Source organism: Apis mellifera, linkage group LG6, assembly GCF_003254395.2.
Source record: "Apis mellifera strain DH4 linkage group LG6, Amel_HAv3.1, whole genome shotgun sequence".
Lineage (NCBI taxonomy): Eukaryota > Metazoa > Arthropoda > Insecta > Hymenoptera > Apidae > Apis > Apis mellifera.
The window spans coordinates 1,664,922-1,681,456 of NC_037643.1; the positions used below are offsets into that span (position 1 = coordinate 1,664,922).

The window sequence follows — 16,535 nt, forward strand, 5'->3', positions numbered from 1 at the left end:
CCTATCTGCATAAATAAAATGATAGTTATAAATCTATTAATATAATAATAATCATTTCAAATATTAATTAATTATTCTAATAATACAAATAATTATAATAATACAATAATAAATATAAAAATAGATTATAATATACATTAATATTTAATGATATTTTTTATAATAAATATTTAATTCAAAATGAATAAACTTATAATTTCCATAAATGAAAATATCATTTTGTTTCTTTTACACATCATATAACTTTATCATATTAAGTCTTTCGAAGAGGAAATAAACATTTTTTTCTATTTTCTGTTTCATTTTTAAATAATACTAGTAATATTCTATTAGTAATATATATATATATATAAACACGTCTACACTTATATACTGTTTAAGCAATAATCGATACATTTTTTTTTACAAAAGTATGCAAAAAGTGTTTCTCGCGTGACGAAGTCGTAATAAGAATTACGAAATTAAGAGTTCGGAATGAAGGCTGTTTGTAAGAGGAGGGGCAACCACTCACAAAACTATCCATGTTCGAGCAGCTGTCGTATTAATTAAACAAATGAACGTAGCTGCCGGGCTTATCGAACATCAAAGACGAGAAATCGTGTGTAGGATGAATGGTAGTCCGCTGCTAAGCCGGCTACAGTAGTAATCCAGTGCAACTGCGAGCGGTATCGCGCGGAGAGACATGTCACCGGTTGAAACACTCGTCCTTCTGGCGGTCGTTCTCTCAGGTAAAGGAAGTCACGTGGATCTTTTCGCAACGTTCCACAATCAACTAAAAGTGAACTGAATGTTGTTCTTATGAATCTCGAGCATTGTGATTTTATTGAACTTTATTGTTGAAGTTTTATAATAAAAAAAAAAAAATCTCAAGAAAATAAATAATTTTTTAAGGTTAAGGTGATTGTGTATCTATTTGAACAATTTTAAACGATTCTTTATTTTTTCAATATTATTTCCTCGTGGTTTTAGCGTACGCGTATCCGCAAAACACGCTGCTGAACGATGTGGAAACAGTCATCAAATCTGTATTCAGGCTTGCCCGTGAACCGGCTATGTTCAATTTATACACCAGGTATATATAGCTCAAAACGTTTTTTGTTTTATAATCTAAGAAAAGATTAAACTTGCGATAGAAATTAAGGAAATTATGTTCTTAAAATAGAATATATCGTGAAAAATAATGTTTGATATTGATATCTATTTAAAAAAAAAAAGAACTTTATATAACATTGTTTGAAGGTCAATTTTGTTTTCATCAAATATTCTATTTAATAGGTATTTTTTATTTGTTTACATTATTTTATTTCCTATTTTTTAAAGCAAAATTCAAATGCAAATTAAAAAAAAAAGTTTAAGAAATTTTATATAATATTGCTTGAAAATTTTATTTTCATTAAAAATATTTTATTTAACAAACATTTTTATTAATTTATTTTTTATCTTATTTTCTAATCTATTTTTTGAATAAAAAATTATTATTATTATTATTATTATTATTAATAGTAATAGTAGTTTGATATTATTACGTTTATGTTATTTATGATTTTTTTTTTTTAAGATTTGTAAAAAATAAAAAGAAAAGACAAATTTGAAATGTTTAAGAAATTCATGTTTCTCCTTGGCAACGCGCTGCGAATTTTTCACCCATGCAGAGGCAAGTCTTATCATTTGCTGTTCATAAACGATGCATCAATTTTTTTAATGATACGTACAATCATGTCGGCGAATTCTATTCTCAGCGCTGACGCTCCACTAACTATCATCGATGCGTGAATATCGCGGACGCGCCTCCTTTTCTTTTTCTTTTTGCACCATTTTGCTTTTTGCTGTTGATCGACGTGATCGGAAAGAAGGGGAAATTGAGGCGCCACTTGAGGCATATTTTGAGTATTCGTCACTCTGATCCTTGATATTTTCGTGATATAATCAAATTATTAATCAAATTATTAATCAAATTATTAACAGCAAAAAAATGGTTTTGCTTGATATTCAAATTAAAAATTATAAACGAAAAGTTATTTTAAATTTTGAATTTGAAATTATAATTAATAAAAAAAGATTGTCAATAAGAATTATAAAAATTTTTTTATAGAAAAAATCAAACAAAGAGTTAATAAATAAATTTCAAAAAGGATTTAATATCAATGAATGTATGTAATATTATAAAATTAAAAAATTATAAAAAAATGTTAACTTAGAAATATTTTATATTATTATGATCAAATTTGTATAAAAATTTCCAAATATTATATATATTTCGAATAATTATTATCGAAAAAATTAAAAACATTTTTAAAAATATAATATTTTTTTTTTATTATTAAAGAGAAAATCCATTTGGTGAAGAACAATTGTTTCTAAACAACACCGAGGTTCTTTATGCATCTCACTTTAACGAAAGTCGTCCAACGAAGTTCATTATTCACGGATTTAGTGACACCGGAAACGAAGCTTGGGTACGAGGTTTGATAGATGGTATGTAAAAATGAGTCTTGTTTATTTAGATGATTAAAGAATAATTAATTAGAATAAAAATCGAGGAAGAAAATGAACAAACGAAGAAAAAATACTACATATAGTAATGAATGAAAACAAGAAAAAGGAAAAACGATTTTCAAGGAATTTCTAGAAATATCGATGGCGTCGACATCGTTTCAATGAAATTTAATTACAATCAGGGTCAATCCGTTTCGGTAAACACGGAATCGACGTCGCCAGGTTCAAGGGTCACTACGATAACAAGTTAATTGATCACTTAACAAGTTTTGCTGTGTTGCGACTAAATTCCTGACGTAACTATGGGAAATCTTAAATTAGAACTTGGATGTACATCGTTTTTCTTGTCTATTGGCAAATCAATTATTTTTGCCAATATATACTATGCATATAAATACTATCATTCAAAAATTTTAATTTTATTACTTTATCTTTTATTCTATTGCATATCAGTAGCATTCCAAGTTCTATAAATTTCTTACAAAATATAATTCATAATCTAAAGATTATAAAAATATAGTGCTAAAAATAAAATTAATGTATGTATTTTCATTAATATAGATTTTTTTTATTTGAATTTATATTTCTATTATTATTTAATTTATAGCCATATTATTTATATTATATAAAATGTTAATACATAAATTAATATAATTATAATAAGACGTATATTAGATGAAGCAAGGCTAAGATACGACTATAATATAATGGAGAAAGTGGCCTCACTCTATCTGCGACCTGCTTTATCAAATTGCTAAAGCAAATTTAAATTTACTTATAATTTAATAAATAAGTTTTAATGAATATTTTTGAATATCAATTTCTCTATTTATTTTAGATTCTAAAATTAATTCTTCAAATGTGTTCTATGAATAAATTAATATGCAATTATATATTTTTCTTTACATTTAATTTTAAAACTTTTCCTATATTAAACATTAGACTCGAATATTGAATTAGTTTCATAATTAAACTAATAACAATAGATTATAATTATAGATTAAATAACTAATATAAAATATTTTTATATTATAATATATATATAATATAATCTTATATATTTTAAATCTTTTTTGATATCAAATACATTTAAAAATGATTATTTATGATTTCAGCGTATCTACTTCATGAAGATGTAAACGTGATAGTCGTCGGATGGGGTGCTTTGGCAGCTGATGTTTATCCGATGGCAGCGAACAATACGCGACGAGTGGGTGAATTTCTCGGAGATTTCCTGGAATTTTTAAATCGCGAATCGAATCTTGAATACAAGGATGTTCACATTAGTGGTCACAGTTTGGGATCACATGTTGCAGGATTTGCTGGAGCTTATCTGGACGGGCGTATCGGCAGAATAACAGGTATATTTCCATTATAACATTTCAATTTTTTTTAATTTATAATTTGCTGTAATATTTAAATAACTTGTGACTGAAAATTTGTGAAAGAAAATTTCAAAAAATTAATTGTTTTATTTGTGGAATGATTGACTATTTTTAAATTAACTATCAAGAGAATTATTCTAATATCCTTTTAAATTATTAATATAATGTATTAAAATTTATTTTAAGAATGATATTTTAAATAATATTTCTTGACTTACAGATGATCCTTGGATTATATTTAGTAAGATATTTAATTTTTAAATTTCTTGTTATTAATATTATAAATACAATTCAAAGGTTTAGATCCAGCCAGTCCATTATTCGAGACATTTCCCGGGATTGTTGACCCAGAGTTCAGATTAGATCCAACTGATGCGCAATTTGTGGATGTAATTCATACAAGCGGACCTGCATTTGGATTTTTGGCTCCACTTGGCCATGCTGATTTTTATCCTAACAACGGAAAATTTCCACAGCCTGGTTGTTCGTTTTTACCGACAAGAAGTAAAAATTTTATTATTTTTTTAATTCAATGTTCATTAAAAGTATAAATATATTATTATAAAGTATTTGATCGATTTTTAAGTAACAATATCGAACGTTTGTCAGCTTACTGCAGCCATTCGCGAGCTCATCAGTATATGACAGAGAGTATAGGAAGTACATCTGGTTTCAAGGCAAGAACTTGTGAAAGTTGGGAAAAATACAAAGAGGGACATTGCGATTACAATCCAATTGTTCTAATGGGAGAATACGCATCCACGTCGTAAGATGTTATCTATATATTTAATTCTCCACTATATATTATATTATTTAAATGCAATTATATGTTATTTTAATCACTTTAGATTACGAGGAAAATTTTATTTAACTACAAACGAAGCTCCTCCGTTCGCAATAAAATAAACGACAATGGATACTAAATTTGCAACCTCTCTGTGGTAAATGATCGTATATTTGCGACATCGAAATAATCTGTACTAGTCATTTACAAGTACTTTATTTATGCAGCGTGCGCAGTGTTATTTGAATTTTATTGTTTTTTTTTTTTTTTTTTTTTTTTTTGTTTTTAAATAAATCGGACGAACGAGATCGAAGCCGGTGAAGCGTTATCGTTTCATATCGTGCATGAAAAGTACAAATTATATTAATTAAAATGGCACGTTCTGGTGATACTTTCTCTCGTTTGCGTACTTTTGCAAAATGAAGCGAAAATAAATGTTACATTGATTATTTTGAAATTTGTGTACTTTGTTTCATCATATCGAATATTATTATGTTATCCAGAAAAAATGATGGATCATAAACGTGGACGTTTATGAAGAAATGTAAACGGCTGGTATATTAATAATTCAAGGTAGTTAGAGATTAATAAATATAGAAATACAATATTAACGAGATAATGGAATATTCAATAGAGAATATCAGCGCAAGACCGATTTCAATATTGTATTGAGAACGTTCCTACATGAGATAATTCTGTACAATGAATCGAGCGTATTTCTTGTTGCTTTTAATAGCGCAATTAATAGTTGCTTTTTGCGTTAATGAAAATAACGTTATCCGTGATTATTTTACATACAGAAAAGTGGAACAGATCGTCGGGTTCTCTTGTGACAATCTAGAAAGTGCGTAGCAAACATTTTGTAAAAAATATTTTTTTAACTACGTATAAAATCTTATTTTTATTTCATAAAAATCAGATAACTTTAAACTTGCAAAAACCTTCAACAATATGTATACTACGTATATTTCAATGTTGAATTCTACGGTTGAATTGCGATTAGATGTTAAGAAAATTCTAAGAGCAGAATACCATCGATTAGGTATTTTTTTGGATTCTCGATGCGATCGTAGTCGATACAGAAGAATCTTGATAGATGTAAGTAATTTATCTTTTGAAATATTGAAACAACATCAATGTTATGATATTTCAATATTGTTATATTTGTTCATATTTTTCATGTATATTATATTTATCCTCAAATTATGTATTCGATATATTTCTTTTTCTAAATATAGTTTTCATTATTATAATGAATAAAAAATTATATAAACTATTCAAGAATTATTAAAATTAAAAACAGTTTGTTCTATTGTAATTATTTAATAAAAATTAAAAAAATTTCATAACTTTTAATAATAAGAAAAATATCATAATAATATTGATTTCAATTTGTCAATTATTAGATATAAATGTCTAGATTATTATATTTTATTATTATACTTATGTAGGCAACTAAATATTCTATGTATGATGAAATGCATAAATGGTTAATTTTGGGTTCAAATTTAAGTCATGTATTAGAAATATTGAACGATGAAACGTTTAGTGTCTCTACTGATGTTATAATTGCTGTGCCATCAGCAGATAATTATATCTTATACGATGTATATAATCCTTGTAAAGATCGAGGAGGATCAATGAATGTAACATATTTTGGAATGTGGAATTTTAAAACAGGATTAAATGTTAATTTAAATCAATCGAAATTCGCAAGAAGATCAAATTTACATGGAATGAAACTTAAAGTTGGAATTGTAGTAAGTTATCTTAAAATCTCATAGTTATCATAATGATTATTAATAAAATTAAAATTTTGAATAGTTTTTGAATAGAAAATTTAAGTAATTTTAAATAAAAAATATATATTAAAATAATGTACAAGACAAATAATTATAAAACTTACAGGTTAATTTTAAACCAGAAAATATGTCGCTTCACGATATGATGTTACAATATAGCATGAAATCGAAATATGGTCGATCGAAATTTTTATATATACTACTGCAGCACATGTCTGACATCTTTAATTTCACGTAAAAATTAATAAATTTGTAAACATTAAATATGATAATTTTTATTATTTTCAAATATAAAACATGTTTTTTTAAAAATAGAAATTACAAATAATTATATTAAATTTTTGAATTTTAATTCAATTCATTTTTTATATTAATTATTAATATAGTTAAATATAATAATAAATTTAAAATTTTTTTTTATCTAAGTTAACTAAAGTTTTTTTAACTAACTGAACTATTATAAATAAATATAGAGATAAATAGCTATTATTTATTGGTTTATCTTTGAAAATTTGTCTATTGTTTATTGGTTTACAGTATGAAAATTGTACAAATAAATGCTCAAAGAAGATTCGATAACTCTGGTCCTATTTTCGCAGCTTTTAAAAAAAAGCTGATAGATTTTTCAGCAAACCCAGTCGCGATGAAAGTTGACAGATTACATAACGGTGATATAATTAGACCAATCTGGCCAATAAGGTATATACTGTTTTTTCACTTCATATTTTTTGCATTATGTTTATTTACAATATTATAGTATTATTTATATGTTTTTAAAAATATATGATATTTAAAATATATTATTTATTTATAGCTTTTTAATCTTGATATATTTCTAATCTATAGAATTATAATATAAAAAATAGGAAAATATTAAATCTTTAAATTTCTTATGTTTTATTATTTTTATTTTTTTTAATTTTTAATAAAACCGATGTTCAATATATATTTTTATACAATTAAATGCAACTCATTTATATTTAAAATTTTATATTTCATAGTTTTAATATAATTATTTAATATAAAAATTTTTATCATGTATTAAGTGAGTTTAAAAAATTCAATTTATTAATATTTTGTTTTGTATATTTAATCATCATAGATCGTGTTTCATGTTTCGTACGATTTCTTCAACAAAAGTTAAACCGGATCAATTTCTAAAACCTTTATCCGTGAAAGTGTGGTATGTGATACTTGCCATGATAGGAGTCGTAACGACAATTTTAATTATCTTTTTAAAATTAGAAAATATTGGTACCCCCACAGAGATTTATGGTCTCTCTGTTTTGCTCACAATAGGAGCATTGTCACAACAAGGTATAGGATTAATAAAATAAAAACTTATAATATGTTTGAAAAAATTCAATTAAGGCAACTTATTAAATTTTTTAAAATGAAATTCTTTCATAGGCTCTGCATTTATTCCAACTCGTTGCGCAAGTCGAATCGCACTTCTACAAGTTTTATTTTTTAGTTTGTTAATTTTGAATTATTACTCTGCAAGTGTGGTATCAAGTCGTTTGAAAAATAAAGGGGAGAAGATGAACGATTCTTTAATTAATTTGGCAAAAAGTAATTTGAAAGTTGCAGTAGAACCTACGCCATACATTCGTTCTTTTCTTCAGGTAACATTTTTTTTCATTTAAAAAAAAGTTTTATTCAAACAATTTTTTTAAAAAACGAAAATATAAAAATTTCTATAAATATAACAATAAAATAAACGACGTAATGTAAATGCATATGATATTTTTTAATAATATTGATAAAATAATATTAATAAAAATTAATAAAAAAGAATTTTTACTAATAGAATAAAACTTTTGCAATAATATTTTAAAATGACTTTTATTACAAAGAATATTTTATTATAATTTTAAATACATAACCATTCCATGACAGATTAAACAATTTTTTCTTTCAAATCTACATCTATTTAAAATTAATATTTGTATATATAGGTATCAGATAAGGAAGTGAAATATTTTTATGACAATTGTTGGACGAAAATACCAGAATTGTATAAATACTTGCCTTTAGAAGAGGGACTTAATCGCGTGGCGGAAGGTAGTTTAGCTTATCACACGATGACTGATTCTGCTTATCCATACATTGAACACACGTTCAATTATCGAAGTATTTGCGAACTCACGGAAGTTCATTTGTTCCGTGCTGTTCTCGCATTTTATGCAAGGCACCACAGTCCTTTTACAGAGCTTATGAAAGTAGGGTATGAATAGTTATATATTCTTAATTGACTTATTATAATATATTTATGCGTATATGGATGTATCTCGAATTGAAACGAAATGAAGATATTATATATTAAAAGAATATATATTAATTAGAATATTAAAAAAAATTTCAGTAATATTTTGAAATCGTTTTAAATTGCATTTTGCATAGCTTTTATAAGAAAATTTAAAAATATGACTAATTTTTTTATATTAATTTATTAAAAAATTGAGAAATATTATACTCATTTAAATTTTGGACAAATTAATAATTCTTTTTTTTCGAAATATGTCCATTTACTAATTAGTAAAAAATTAAATTATAATACTTGAAATCATCGGTTTCAAGAGAGTAATTCATAAAATAAAATTTGAAAATTAATTGTTTTTTTAGTTTAACTAAAATTCATAATGTGGGTATCCAGAAACGTGAATTGATACGATGGACGGCTAGAAAACCTTTCTGTCCGAATAACCTACTTATTGCTGAACCTCTATCGATTCATGAAGCTGCGCCGATTTTTATATTTTTATGCATCTCTATTATTCTATCGATTCTTATTTGCATTATTGAAAATATGATCTTCTGTCTTTTTCGGCCACGGTGAATTCGAAATTTATTTTAAAGAAATCGTTATAATATATATATTATTGAAATATGTTATTAATATAAAATTTTTTATTTTTATTCTTTTTTTTTTTTTTTTTTAGAGTTCCTAATTTCATAACAGAAAAAAACCAATTGATTAACAGGAATTCAAATTTTCCTTCTTTACAAGAATCTAAATAATAATAAAAATAATAATAAATCTACAAACTCTAAGAAATTTTAATTTTTTTCAGCGAATAGGATCATTTTCAAAATTCTTAAAATTCTTACGATATAATTATATAATTGCAATATAATTATTAATTAACTAATTTATCATTTGAATAAGCATGGAAACATTTAATTATTAACTATGTAATCATTATGTAAATTAATTCGATTTAGAATTTTCATATTATTTATTTTAATTTATGTCTATATAGCAGTTTTAAAGAAATGTCATTTGTGTTTATATAATTCTAATGAAATTGTTTTACATAATTAATGACAATGTAATTAGAATATAAATTGCACATAAATTTATATTACAATATCTTTAATAATATATCAAAAATAAGATTTAAATTTAAAATTATATATAAAATATATTAAAATAAAATTGGAAACATGCATTTTAATAATCAAAGAATTGTTAATGATAAATATATATATTAATTAACTTTAATTATATAAATCTATTGACATAATCTATTGACACAAATTGTCAAATTTCTGTAAATTCTATAAAAATATAATTATATTTCTATAATCATTCAATTATATCGAAAAAAAATTAATTTTATCAAATTAAAATCATCTTATTTTAATCTCAATGAAATCCAAGTTTTGATCGGAAAATGGAAGAAAAATAATAAAAAAAATAGAGATAAAATATTTAATATGACATGCAAATGAAATTTATGAATTTTAATTACAAAGACACTTATAATTATTTTACATTATTCATATTTTACATGCACAAATATAATTTGAAAGTAATAATTTAATAATGAAATTAAGTTATCATTTAGAAATAAATATGTCAGCATCTTAAATTAAATTAATTATCTACATTGATTAAGTGAGCAATAATTGTCTTGTTTATTTTCAATTGTATAATTAATTTTTAAATCCTTAGATTCTTCTTATTTCTTTAATTTACATTAATTCATTTTTAAACAGCATTCGAATCGAAATTAATAAAACATCAATATAATATATAAATAAATAATGCAAAGATGAATAATAATAATGTAAATATATTATATAATCGATATGTGAGAAGTTCGATCGATCATAAGACATTAGTTTATATTTATTTGATATTGAAACTGTCGTGCTAGAAACAAGACTCTTGAATGAATAATCGATTATCATGTTCCGCAAATACTTTTCGTGACACGAATAATTTGACAAATTGCTTGAAATCATTTAACTTGTCTTTCATATCAGATACATCATGCATTTGATGTATAAAATGTAATAAAATAATATAATAGAAAGATACGTGGTATTTAACGATATTCAATTTGAGAAATATTTGATTAGTATTAGGGAACAAGTTTTAAGTTTAAAAAAAGAAATAGTAGAATGCATCCTATTTTTTTTATTTTATTGCAATTTCTTTCGATTTCTAATGCACAGGATCATATATTCATTCGTGATTATTTTTTGTATAAAAAAGTGCGAAATGTTGTGGGATTTTCTTGTGGTGACACAATAGGTATGTAATTATTATTATATCTAATTGAACTATTAGACAGATATAAATACAATGTCTTACCTAACTTGAATATTATATATCTTGGTTATTTTTTATGATACAAAAAATATCAGAGATTTAAAAATCATTGAAATGAGAGTACATGAGAGTACAACTTTTAAATGAGAATACATATTCTTATCATTATAATATAATAGTTAAAATTAAGGTTAATTTAAAAATTAATTTTAATAAATATTCAAAAATGTTCATTAACATGCATTTCTATAAATAATTTAATATGTAATATAATTTCTCTATTTGAAAATTAAAATTATTTCCATTTCTTTTGTTTCAAAAAATTTTACAATAACATAATTTTAGATAATTCAAATGAAAGAAATAAAAATCTAAATGATAATAAATGACAACAAAAATTAATGTATGAATATATTATAAATAGAATGTCTCAAGTTAAGTGGGATTTATAGGATTTGCATATTGTTAGTTTATTTTAAAAAAAAATAACATAATGCAAAAATAACAAGTATTCAATTAGTGTGTATATTAATAAATATGCCAATTTAACATAAAATTCTTCTAATATATAGTAATTAATATAATATATATATATAATTATAAGAATATGCTTCATTTCTTTTTATCAATTTAACATAATATAATTAATTATAATTATAATATGAACTTATTATTAATTAATAAAAATAGAATAAAATAAAAATATAAAATATAATAAAATTTATCCTATTTCTAACAATATTTCATTTATTATTTAATTGTAAATATTAAAACTAAATTAATTTATTTTACTTTATAAAAAAATAACTTTTTCAAAATTGTTTCATTGTTTCTTTAAATTAATATCGATATATTTGATATATGGTATATTTGAAATAAATATATAAAATATATGAAATAAATAAACCAGAAACGGATAATTTAATTTTTAAAAATATTGCTTTTTTGCTTTATATTCCAATATATATTTATATTTCTAATAATGATTCAAATAAATTATTGCTTAAATTTTATATTTTAATCTTAATTTAAAATATTCAAAGATATAATTTTTTCAGATTTTTTCAAAGATTTTTAGCTATTGAAAGATATATCAAACATAAATGAATTAGATTTAAAGTAATTATAAAAATTTTAATAAAATGTATATTAATAATTTTAAAAAAGTAAATATTTAATTTTTTGTAGAATTGTTAAATACTAAAATTTTTTAATATTAAAATTAGAATTTCATTTAAAAATTTAAAAAAAAAATAAAAATAAATATAAAAATTCTTTAAAAAATTATTATTCTAAGAAAGATATTATTTATGAAAATTTATGCAACAATTAAATTAGGTGATTTTAATCTTCTGAAAACGCTAAGCACCACGGGTATATATACGATAATAAGGGAATCTAGTGTGAAGATTGATTTCCAAAGATTTATGAAAAGTGAAACTTGGACAGTAGGAGTCGTAATCGATTTGCGATGCCATAATGAAACTGCTGCTGTACGAATTTTCAAAAACGTAAGAGAAATTTTTCTTCATTATTAAAAATACCAATACTGCAATATAAAATAATATTAATATGTTTATAATATATTTTTTAAAATTTAGAGTTCAAAATATCGAATGTATGATTATTCGTACAATTGGCTAATACTGGGTTCGAATTATAATCACAGTATTTCACTTTTAAATGATACTGCTTACAATATAATAACAGATGTTGCTCTCGCTATATCGAACAGAAATGGCTTTCATTTGTATGATGTCTTTAATCATTGCAAATATCGTGGTGGTATATTAAATGTTACTGAACTTGGTACTTGGCATATTTATTCTGGATTGAAAATATTTTTGACGCAACCATTAATTATTAGAAGGGCTAATATGCATGGAATGAGATTAAAAATATCTGGAGTGGTCAGTTTGTTTATAAAATCTTATTTTATATAATATTGGATTTTCTTTTATTACTATTATATTTTTTGTTTAATTGAAATATTATTTTTTTTATAAATTTAAATTTAATGATATATACATACATATATATATACATATATATATATATATATATATATGTATATATATATATATATCAAAATAATATTCATAAATAAATAATAAATATACCGAAAATAAAACTTTAATGATTATTAATTAATATAAATTTTGTTAATTTGACTAAAACTGATAAAAATAATTGACTTTTATTTTTAGATTCAATATAGGCCAAAAGACATGCGACTCGAGGATTACATGCAGGATATAAATACAAGATCTTTAGATAGTATGCATAAGTTTGTGCATGCTATGATTTTACATATAGGAGAACTTTTTAATTTTAGGTATTATATTAATATATTAAAAGTTTCATTTTCTATCATAATGAATTATAAGTTCTAAGTTTTTAATTATAAGTTTTTTTTTTTTTTTTTTAGTGTTCACGCTTCAGAAATAATTTACTGGGATAGACACAGCGTACATGGTTTGATTTTCGAATTTTTACGATCGAATTATATCGATTTTGCCAGTAATCCGAGAATAATGGTATCTGAACGATTAGATTATGCTAGTCTCATTGGTGCAGCATGGCCAATTAAGTAAGCAAATTGATGATATATTAATCATTTAACATAATTATCTAATAAAATTACATATGATGTTTCATTTTAATATATAATGAATCATTAATTGAATATATTGAATATAAAAATAATTACAAAAAATTTTTAATATGAATTATTTATTAAAAATTTTTCAATTTTTCTTTTAATATTTACAATTCTAAAAGATTTTAATGATTATAATGACAAAATTAATAAATAGTATGACACATATGAATGCATAAAAATGAATTAAAAATAATCTAATATGAAAAAAAAAATTATATTAATATTCTTATATTAATATTCTTAATATTATTAAGAAATATTAAGATTTTTATAAAAATTGCATAATTATAAATATTGCAATCTTTTAATATAATTTAATACGAAGTTAATGCATCTAGAAAAATGTTTTATTTTTTATTTTTTGTATATATTTAAATTTAGAAATTAAAAGCTTTATAGTTATTATATTATTTAATATATGTTTTTGTATATTTAATTCGCATTAAAGTATATGGAGAAATTTTAAAAATTTTATTGAATAATTTTGTACATAACTAATTAAAAATAATATAATTCATTTTTATGTATCTTCTATTATTGTAAACTATACTGAGTTTCTTAAAAACATTATGGTAGCAAATTGAATAAATTATAATATGAAAATTATATCTTTCAATTTTTATTCTTCACAAAATCGTGTTTATATATAATAATTGAATGTTATATGTAATAATGAATGTTAAGTATGTTAATGTAAAAATTGTTTAATAATTCTTTTTTATATAGAAATTAAAATTCATAAAAAAATAATCATATATATAATTATAGTAAATAAGAATTTATTATATATTTATAATTTAAAAAATAATTTAGAAAATATAGAATTAATGTAGCATAGCTTCATCTTCCATTAAATTGGATTTCATTCAAATAATGAAAAAGACAAAAAATATTCAACTATATTTTATTCTATTTTATTTGTTTCACCAAATATGAATAATATATGAATAATATATAAATATTGGCTTACTTAAATTTATAAAATTTTCAAAAAATTGATCATTTGATCCTAGGCCCTGTTTCATGTTATTATCGACTTCAACTAATAAGATTAAATTAGAAATTTTTTTAAAACCCTTTACACGTCAAACATGGTACGTATTTGCTGCTTTTGGGATATTTTTCATATTCATTATGAAAATAATAATGAATCGTGAAGATGTCGGCAAAAAAGAAAAATATTCCGGTGCAATTATATTATCGGTGGGAATTCTGGCTCAACAAGGTATAAAAGTAATTTTATTAACAAAAATATTTTTCAAAATCAAAAGATCAAATCACTAATACTATTTCTGATTTTAATAGGTGCAAATTTTTTACCAAAACGATTACCAAGCCGTATAGCTCTATTTCAAATAACTGTACACGGTTGGATAATGTATAATTATTATTCTGCTAGTATTGTATCGGCTCGATTAAGCGAGCCTCTCGACATGATGGAAGATTCTGTAACTGTTCTTGCTGATAGTAATCTAAAAATCGCGGCGGAAGCTGTACCATATTTAAACTATTTTTTATATGTAAATATTATTTAGATTTATCATTTTTGATTATCATATTTAAATAAAAAAAAAATGTATCAATTAAATTTTCGAAATGATAAATTCAATCGATCAAGTTTTCTTTTCTTAAAATTTTGTAAGCTCCAAAAGATTAATACTTAATAAAAAATAAAAGTCTTAGGAAAACGAAATAAAAAAGAAAATAAAATCGATGTTATAATATCAATAATATTGTTATTAACAGAATTTGAACTGGGAATCGGATTATTTTCGCAAAAAACGCTGGGATCCTTTGCCAGAATCGAAAAGATATTTACCAATAGAGGAAGGTATTAGACAAGTGGGTCAAGGTATTTTAGCATATCACACGGATCCAAATACAGCGTATCCTTATGTTGAAAGAATGTTCGACTCTAATAAAATCTGTAAATTGACGGAAATTCATCTGTTTAAACAATCATTAATGGGGATGTATGCTAGTCATAATGGCCAGTTCATTGAAATAGCAAAAATAGGGTAAATAATCTTTAAATATATATTTATTTATATATATATTTTAATTATCATATTTAATTATCATATATTTATTTAACGTCATAAAACTTACTTATTTCTTAAAGATTGACAAAGATGTTTAATACCGGTCTTCGAAATCGACAAATCAAATATTGGTCGTCGAGGAAACCGGAATGTCAACTTGATACTTTATCCACAAGGAGCATCACAATCTACGAAATTGCTCCAGCATTAATTTTATTAGCATTTGGAATTCTCGTAGCTGGTATCATTTGCATTATGGAAAATATTATTTACAATCGTTTCATGAAGTAAGTTCTGTTCATGTAATTGCAAGCATAAAAATAAAAATTTATTTATATCTTATTCATTATTTTATAAGGGAAATAAACCAAAGGAGGAAGAGTGAAACAAAGGAAAGTTTTAGCAGTGATAATAGTAGAAATAACTTATTAGATATTATTGCATAATCTTCATAAATTAATCTAATTAATAGATAATTTCATTTAATTTAAATTGAATGTAACATATTTCATAATAATTATATTTTGTCTAATATTAATTATTAAATATAATAAAAGATTTAGTTACATAATATATACATTTATTTACAAAATCACCTTTAGATTTTAGATTTTAATTATTATTTAAATATTTAGTTAATTATCATTAAACATTATCGGATTATCGTGTTATATAAATCAGTTCAGAATCATAAATTGTTTCTTTTTCTAAAGAGCCATCATGTCAAAGCTGTCATGTTTTCTCATGTAAAATGGAAGAAGAGATAACTGTTGGGAATTGTAACATGAACAGTATGTATTCAG

General features: G+C 22.8%; 2 protein-coding genes across 4 annotated transcripts; both read left to right on the plus strand.

The window, feature by feature from the left end:
* Nucleotides 1-523: 523 nt before the first annotated feature.
* LOC411609 (pancreatic triacylglycerol lipase) lies at nucleotides 524-4,949 on the plus strand. 3 transcript variants are annotated; one of them, XM_395079.7, is made up of 7 exons: nucleotides 524-728; nucleotides 970-1,072; nucleotides 2,327-2,475; nucleotides 3,612-3,857; nucleotides 4,179-4,385; nucleotides 4,491-4,647; nucleotides 4,730-4,949. In XM_395079.7, the coding sequence occupies exons 1-7, from the start codon at nucleotides 683-685 to the stop codon at nucleotides 4,785-4,787; spliced, it is 966 nt and encodes a 321-aa protein (XP_395079.3). In that variant the 5' UTR covers nucleotides 524-682; the 3' UTR covers nucleotides 4,788-4,949. The 3 variants fall into 3 exon arrangements, with proteins under 3 accessions (XP_395079.3, XP_006558187.1, XP_006558186.1); XM_006558124.3 differs by lacking the exon at nucleotides 524-728 and adding an exon at nucleotides 761-897; XM_006558123.3 differs by lacking the exons at nucleotides 524-728; nucleotides 970-1,072 and adding an exon at nucleotides 1,751-1,887.
* Nucleotides 4,950-5,266: 317 nt separating this feature from the next.
* Nucleotides 5,267-16,231, plus strand: LOC102656088. Its single transcript, XM_006558127.3, has 17 exons — nucleotides 5,267-6,425; nucleotides 6,574-6,701; nucleotides 7,005-7,166; nucleotides 7,570-7,784; nucleotides 7,878-8,092; nucleotides 8,426-8,694; nucleotides 9,093-9,302; nucleotides 10,850-11,010; nucleotides 12,367-12,539; nucleotides 12,630-12,938; nucleotides 13,236-13,363; nucleotides 13,457-13,618; nucleotides 14,704-14,915; nucleotides 14,996-15,210; nucleotides 15,437-15,708; nucleotides 15,813-16,019; nucleotides 16,091-16,231. The coding sequence occupies exons 1-17, from the start codon at nucleotides 6,132-6,134 to the stop codon at nucleotides 16,176-16,178; spliced, it is 3,420 nt and encodes a 1,139-aa protein (XP_006558190.2). The 5' UTR covers nucleotides 5,267-6,131; the 3' UTR covers nucleotides 16,179-16,231.
* Nucleotides 16,232-16,535: the final 304 nt, after the last annotated feature.

What these genes read in the sequence shown, in the direction of transcription:
- LOC411609 (XM_395079.7), top strand. Translation starts at nt 683, where the DNA reads ATGTCACCGGTTGAAACACTCGTCCTTCTGGCGGTCGTTCTCTCAG. An exon ending in GGTACGAGGTTTGATAGATG is followed by an intron (nt 2,476 to 3,611) that starts GTATGTAAAAAT and finishes TTATGATTTCAG; the next exon opens with CGTATCTACTTCATGAAGAT. An exon ending in GCGTATCGGCAGAATAACAG is followed by an intron (nt 3,858 to 4,178) that starts GTATATTTCCAT and finishes TACAATTCAAAG; the next exon opens with GTTTAGATCCAGCCAGTCCA.
- LOC102656088 (XM_006558127.3), top strand. Translation starts at nt 6,132, where the DNA reads ATGTATGATGAAATGCATAAATGGTTAATTTTGGGTTCAAATTTAAGT. An exon ending in ACATTCGTTCTTTTCTTCAG is followed by an intron (nt 8,093 to 8,425) that starts GTAACATTTTTT and finishes TTGTATATATAG; the next exon opens with GTATCAGATAAGGAAGTGAA. An exon ending in ATTTACAATCGTTTCATGAA is followed by an intron (nt 16,020 to 16,090) that starts GTAAGTTCTGTT and finishes TTATTTTATAAG; the next exon opens with GGAAATAAACCAAAGGAGGA.